The following is a 7,308-nucleotide window of genomic DNA, read 5'->3' on the forward strand; positions in this document are numbered from 1 at the left end:
TGCTTTACTGTCATAAAAAAAATCAGTCCTTAAGCCATATTAAATGTTTACTCTTTAGAATTTCCTTTGATATTTTGGGAAATAACTCTTTTATTATAATGATTGTAAAAAATAACTAGGAACATTGATTTTCATAGTAAGATATTGGTGGAAATCAGAAGGAACCTGTGTCTTCATAAGATACCCTAGATTTTCAGCTCCAAGGACCTGTGTCATCATGAGATGCTCTAGATTTTCAGCTCTAAAGAACCTGTGTTTCCTGAGATACCCTAGATTTTCAGTTCCAAAGGACCTGTGTCATCATAGGATACCCTAAATTTTCAGCTACAAAGAACCTGTGTCTTCATGAGATATCCTAGATTTTCAGCTCCAAAGAACCTGTCAATCTTGAGATACCCTAGATTTTCAGTTCCAAAGGACCTGTGTCATCATAGGATACCCTAGATTTTCAGCTCCAAAGAATATTTTGAACAGGGTCTTAATTTAGTTATGTATTACAAATGATAACCTAACCTATTGAGTTGCTTATATCCCAGTGAGCAATACAGGCCCATCATGGAGGCTCTTGTATATTCTATCTTCTCATAAACTTTTGTTTTAGCCTTGATCAAATCTAGTGATACCGGTGATCTAGAATAAAAGATTAACAATCATACACACATTTTTTTATACCTTGACAAAACCAGATGAAATTTCAAAGTCACAGAAAAGAATGTGCGATATAATTTTAACATATTTTCTCGTATAATCATTTACACTTACTTTATTTTCTATATAATGTGCACAGTTGTATACAGTGTCTGGTTACTCTGTGTAGTATGACATTTTTTTGTGATATTGCATTTGTTTTGTTTGATTTTTCATCATATTATTGATATGTTTTGTCGCTCAATAAATGTTCATATTTTGCTTGATTTCACTATATATAGATATTTTGGGTTTTTTCCTGATGCGTTTTAAAAGTTAGCTTAGTTTCTGTTTTTATTTATTTATTGTTTCTCAAAGTATATCTGTTTGTCTATATACACCATTTTCCTTAGTTTCTCATCATACTGATACAGATCATTTTGTTTGATTTCTCTATGTCTCACTTAAATAAACAAATATTTATACCCATGGTATATCCAAGTAAAAAATACATGACATCCTTCTGGCCTTTTATTTATAAACTAGAAAATGTCTAGAAGGCGTAAATGCCCCCGCTGCCACTTGACACCCCGAAATACAGTTTGTTGAGGACGGCATCAGCAGTTCCCGAGATTAGCTAGGTATTATATCAGGATGGGATGGGACGGGACAGACATGGGTAACACTATATGTCCCCCACCCCCACATTTTAAGGCAGGGGCATACAGAATCGTACCTAACCAATAAGAATTATTTTGACTTCAGTTGGTGAATTCAAAGTTTTCATATGTTATCAAATTTGAAAAGGTCCATTGTTTTGGTGAGGCATCTACGGAAAATTGTAATCATAGAAAAAAATAAGGAGTCATTAAGTGCAAAAAGTGCTAAGATGTAGAAGATAACTTAGCCATTATTTAGCAAATTAATTGTGAAAGGGTGCTAAAAAGTTGAAGTTAGCTTAGCCATAATCTAGCGAATTAATTGTGAAAAGTGCTGAAGAAATAGAAGTTAGCTTAGTCGTAATTTAAATTAGCGAATTAAGTGCAAATGTGCTGAAAAAAGTGATTTTCACTACCATAGATAAATATGAATATGCTTGTTTATAGAAGTTTTTTTTTTTTTTTTTTTACAGAATCTGTGTTGCTGTTTTTTAAGTGTCTTGAATGTTTTCATATTTGTTATGTGTAGTTATGGTGATGCCAGTTGATCAATAAGATATATAATCGGAGTCCATAACCCTGCTCAAATATAAGCCAAGTTCAGAGCCTTGCTTAAGAATAGTCTAAAGACAACCTTTGAGGATAAAAATGGTTTGTTTGTACTCAGTGAGCAGGAATACTTGTTCCATTAATGTTGATGTATTTTACACAGAACTGATATTTTTGTTATATTCACAATGCAAACTGTAATATTGATATCTCTAATCACTTTGAAATGTGGGATTTACATGGTCTGTATCATTAAAAACATATCACAAAGTTAGGAGATACATAGAGAATTTCAACCTCCATGTTTTCATTCCATGTCTGACAAACATTTTATGTTTACATTAAAACCATCACTGTTAATAAGCCAGGAGGGCCATCATAAAACCTTTGACTCAAATAGATTTTACTGAACTACAATATACAAATGGGTGGGCTTATTACCAGGCATGGGTTTATTGCTGGGTACATTTGGTAGTTTATTGAATAGGGGAGTGAGCCAGAGTACTGTCTTTTCTGTATAATTGTGAAAATTGAATAAATGTATTAAACAGCTTTATTTGTCTGCTTTGTTTATATGGATTGCTCTATCAACATACTATAAATGTATATATTTTATCACAAAACTGATATATTTTATCACAGAACTGATATATTTCACAGAACTGATATATTTTAGAACCGATATATTTTATCACAGAACCGATATATTTTATCACAGAACTGATGTATTTTATCACAGAACCGATATATTTTATCACAGAACTGATATATTTTATCACAGAACAGATATATTTTATCCTAGAACTGATAGATTTTATCATAGAACTGATATAATTTATCACAGAACTGATATATTTTAGAACCGATATATTTCACAGAACTGATATATTTTATCCTAGAACTGATATATTTTATCCTAGAACCGATATATTTCATCGCAGAACTGATATATTTCATCACAGAACTGATATATATATGTTATCACAGAACTGATCATGGATTGAAATAGATTAATGCAAAGATGAATTGGTGGAGTCACAGTACCTGCTTGCTGTAGAAATTGCAATTTTAATTTCTCAATCAACATTCTGTGGATAAGGATGTTGATTTTTGACATTTCTACGAGTATTCTGTACTGGCAACTAAAAATCAACTTGGTCATCCTCTTGTATATCCACCATCCATAGTGCAGTCCGAATATATCCCTCAGACTGACTTATGCAGATATTAATTTTGTTAAATGACCCAAATTGACCTTGATCTTTAACCCATGACCTTGATAATTAGAAGTGTTTGTTATCATGGGATGGAGAATAAACCAATCAAGTTTGATTGTCCTCCAGCTCGCTGTTTTCTACTAACCAGGATGGCCTGTTTTTACAATACATGGAAACAGATCATGTACACACTGACAAAATCCATGAAAATTACTGTATTTATCCACAAATAATCCCCTTGTTCATTTTTTGCAGTATCATCAATTTCAAAATGCTATTGAGTATTAAGCTCAAAGTGGTTCACATACATAAAAGCCCTCCCCAAACTGTTATATTTATACTCAAATATTTTTTAATTGAGGAGGGGGCTTATTTGAGGATAAACAGGGAATCTTGTTGTCATCTTCTTATGAAGGGACAAATATATCTTTAAATATCACAGACAACTTTTTTATTATTCATTTTTTATTCCTTCTATTTTAGCACAACAAATTTTTAATATAAATTGACACGATTATACATATACACTTAGGCTCTGACACCCCTCACTTTGTCAACACTTACACTTCTGACTCAAATTGATCACACTTGTATACATATCTACAATTTTTCACACATTCTTCCTAGAGTTATAGCCCTTGGCTGACGAGGAACTCTCCAACTTCTCTCATATAGTTTCCCTTTAATTTAACAGTTCTGGTCACTTCATTAATCTGTGTCAGTATTCTTTTGTCCAACATCTTTTCCAATGCATTCCGGAGGTCTTCGTCAAACAGCTACAGCAACAAGATGTTGAAAAAGAGAAGTATGTTCATAGTGTTAAAACAAGTATATTGTGGTAGATTCATCATTTTACCTGATTTCATCAGGTCAACCTGATATTACCATATTTATCCTTGAATAAGCCCCACGTAAATTTCGAACTCGCAACCCAGAGGTGGAGGGCTAATGATAAAGTGTCGAGACACCTTAATTCTAACACTAATTTATCGGATTTTCATTGGTATGAAAAACAATTTTTTGTGAAAGTAGTTTATTGTAGACTATGCTTGTTTTTAGCAATCTGATAAGATGTCCTTACCCAAATGTTCCCTTCTATTTTTTTGATCGAGGTGACACGGTCTGTACCGCCATTCTTAACTATTAGGTACACAGGAAGCATGTGATTCTTTGTGCGCCGAATCCAATATCCTTTTTCACCATTTTCTGAAAAGATAGAAAAAGCAATAGTACAAGTGATCCCAGACGAATCTTAGCGCCCACCATTGCATGACCTTTTATAGTATCCCTATTAGACTTAGCCCGAGTTTCCTCTGGCCCTGATACCATGTACCAGACATGGTGTCAGGGCCAGAGAAAACTCTGGCTAAATTAGAAAATTAAATTTAAAAATATCTTTTCTCCTCTTCCTCTTAATCACTTGAAAACAAGGGAAATCTTAAGAAAAATCCATCAAGAACTCCTTGAGAACTTATGATATTGAACAAAGATCTAGAAATAACTTTCTGCAGAATAGCGATAATAATCTTTAAAAAATTCAAAATGGCCACCTCTCAGCCATCTTGTTTACCAATCTTCTCAACATATAGTATACACAAATAGGAACAAAGGGGAACATTTGAGAAAGATCCACCATGACCATTCTGAGAAATAGCAATGACAATTATTGTTACATGTGCTTTTAAATATTTTCCCCTCAAAACCTGAAGAGTTCTTATTCTGAAAGTGTTATTTTGACTTTTCACTGAGCTGACCCACAGGTGAAAATAAAGTGTGGCGCAGTGTAGTTCAATTAACCGTGGGTTCCGATGATGGATACCCCGCCTCACCAAGGCAAACCCACACCCCAAGTATGAAGTTGAAAGTTGAGTCTGGACAAACCTTTTCTTTGATGTAGGTCAAAGGACAAAATATAGGTCAATGTGACCTATTTCTGATACATGACACACCATGGCCACCTCACCATGGTGAACACATACCTCAAGTATGAAGTTGAAAGTTAGAGACAAGATAAAGCTTCTCTTTGATGTAGGTCAAATGACAAAATGTAGGTTAGTGTGACCTACTTTTGATACATGACACACCAAGGTGAAGGTGAATACCCAAAGTCTCAGTACTAGTGACAATTATATACATGGTGTAGAAGAGTCCGCACAAGATAGCTAGAGGAATGACAGATGGAAGGACGGATGGATGGACTCTAACTTCAGACATACGTACCTCTCTGTGGCACCCAGCCAGATGGTGTAGGTTTAGTGACTTCTGGTGGTTCAGGAACAGTTTCTGGGGGCAAAATTTTCTTAACATATTTGAAGTCTTCCTTGGAAACTTGATAATCTGTATATTGTAGAGGAGAGCACTGACTGTTTACTGATGTTGATGATAGACATCTCTGAAATAGAAAGAAATGGTACGTATATCCTGCAGTAATAATCTTAACTGTCCATAAATAATGTTACCAGTTCTAATTAAATCTTGCTATATCAAGTCATCTCAAAGCAGTTCATGAATTATTATCAGGCCACTTGCTGCCAGCCATCAGTAGTCAACATGAACCATGAGAATTGCAATAATGGGAACAAACTCTTGAATATCAAATCAAATGGAACATAAAACATAGTAGGAGGGGAAGCAGGGATGTTACTATCTAGAAATGGAAATTCAACAATTGGGAAATTGAAATAGTCACGCTCATCAAACGGCTCAGTTATAAGTTGCCCTCTGCTGGTTACATTTTAAGTACCTTTAGATAAAGGTAAGCGGCTGATGTTAAAGAGTCTGTAGTGTCATTGATTTCAAGTTATACAGGGTATAATATATATGAATCAACATGATCAACGAAGCTTCTTTTATTTAAACACATCAACAGTATACCTGCTGTAGGTAAAACTGAAGGACTTTGCAAGGTCAGAGCTCTGTTCTGATAAGCTCTTCAATAGAATCAGCCTCATACATTGTAGGAAAACAAAAAGCAAATCTGCCAACAGAGGGGACTAGTTAGTTCCCATTGGGTATAATATGCAAAATCCTTGTAAGCTTCTTAGCTTCTTTAATTTTGATGCATCTTGATATTATCACTCGATTTCACGACTTCACAGTTGCAGAGAGGATAATCATATATATATATATATACACGATATATATATAAACTTTACACCGATTAGACATCAACCATTTAACTTTAAGGGGTTGTTTTGTTTCAATCTGCATATATAACATCTAATATTGCTTTATTTTATTAAACTTATTGATCACACCAAAAATACTAAATTATCTCCCTTTACTAAGTGGGCAATCAAGATATTTTGTTAATATTTGACATGCATTAGATCTGTATATCCTTCTTATCAATTAAAGTACAGGATGAATGGTCAACTTTTATAAACTGATATAGATAGCAACGGGTGATGAAATCACAAATATTAACACTTTATTTTCAAAACAAATAAAATATTCACAATGCCATTGGAAAATTTAAAAAAAAAAATGGAAAAGTTCAAATGAAAGTAAAAAAATTAAAGAGTTATTGAAGTTTAATATAATAGATATGAAAAAAAGATTGTTTGCCTTTCATTCTAGGCAGAAAAAATCAACTGTTTTCCACCGAGTTTGTAAAAAAAATGACCCGGTAACCCACCCCTTGAAGTTAAATGGTCAGTGCCTTAGGTAAAAAGTTGTTGTGGTGGTTGATTCAATGTCTATTGAGAATCAACTTTAATGAAATAACACTTAGTAACTCAAACACCATTGAGGGCAACTTTTAAACTCAGCCAAATTTTACACTATTAATGAAGCAATTCTAAGCTACATGTAGGTCTACATCAGGATGGTGGTAGAATTTCATCGGGAGTGTCCAAAGCGCTAGGCGAGTTGTCAATGAACCGTAAAGTTTAGATGGACCGGCGTTGAAACACTCCGAAACGTCCATGTAAAGACGTTTCGTCCCGTTTCAAAACGTCAGTAAATGTAAAGTAGCCCAGTACTCAGGCACACATTAATGACCATACATCTTTAGTATCTATATTATCTATATGTTCCAAGAAATTTCACATAAAATATTTTCAAAGACTTCTTCTAAAACTGCACTCTTTGTCGCACAATAAACCATACCGTTGGAAATTTACATTTCCCCAAAACTAAACGCTTTGATGTGTTCCAAAGCACTCTGACGGGCGCCGCCATCTTGAATTTTTGACCTCTCGTTAGAACGTGATCCATGCGAAAATACAATCATTGTTGATATTAAAACGCAGTTG

The 7,308-nt window shown here is 34.0% G+C and overlaps 1 protein-coding gene across 1 annotated transcript; it reads right to left on the bottom strand.

Annotated features, from left to right (window-relative positions):
* Nucleotides 1-3,527: 3,527 nt before the first annotated feature.
* LOC117322989 (39S ribosomal protein L49, mitochondrial-like) lies at nucleotides 3,528-7,272 on the bottom strand. The gene is made up of 4 exons (XM_033877961.1): nucleotides 7,163-7,272; nucleotides 5,273-5,444; nucleotides 4,134-4,258; nucleotides 3,528-3,828 (listed from the first exon to the last, which is right to left on the bottom strand). The coding sequence occupies exons 1-4, from the start codon at nucleotides 7,268-7,270 to the stop codon at nucleotides 3,682-3,684; spliced, it is 552 nt and encodes a 183-aa protein (XP_033733852.1). The 5' UTR covers nucleotides 7,271-7,272; the 3' UTR covers nucleotides 3,528-3,681.
* Between the last annotated feature and the right edge of the window lie 36 nt (nucleotides 7,273-7,308).

Source organism: Pecten maximus, chromosome 3 (genome assembly GCF_902652985.1).
Source record: "Pecten maximus chromosome 3, xPecMax1.1, whole genome shotgun sequence".
Taxonomy (NCBI): domain Eukaryota; kingdom Metazoa; phylum Mollusca; class Bivalvia; order Pectinida; family Pectinidae; genus Pecten; species Pecten maximus.

Bases quoted from the DNA above. Each gene is read 5' to 3' on its own strand.
- LOC117322989 (XM_033877961.1), bottom strand. From the start codon at position 7,270: ATGGATCACGTTCTAACGAGAGGTCAAAAATTCAAGATGGCGGCGCCC. The intron at 4,259-5,272 runs GTACGTATGTCT...CTATCTTTTCAG, and splicing joins TGGCTGGGTGCCACAGAGAG to AAAATGGTGAAAAAGGATAT. The intron at 3,829-4,133 runs GTAAGGACATCT...TTGTTGCTGTAG, and splicing joins AAATAGAAGGGAACATTTGG to CTGTTTGACGAAGACCTCCG.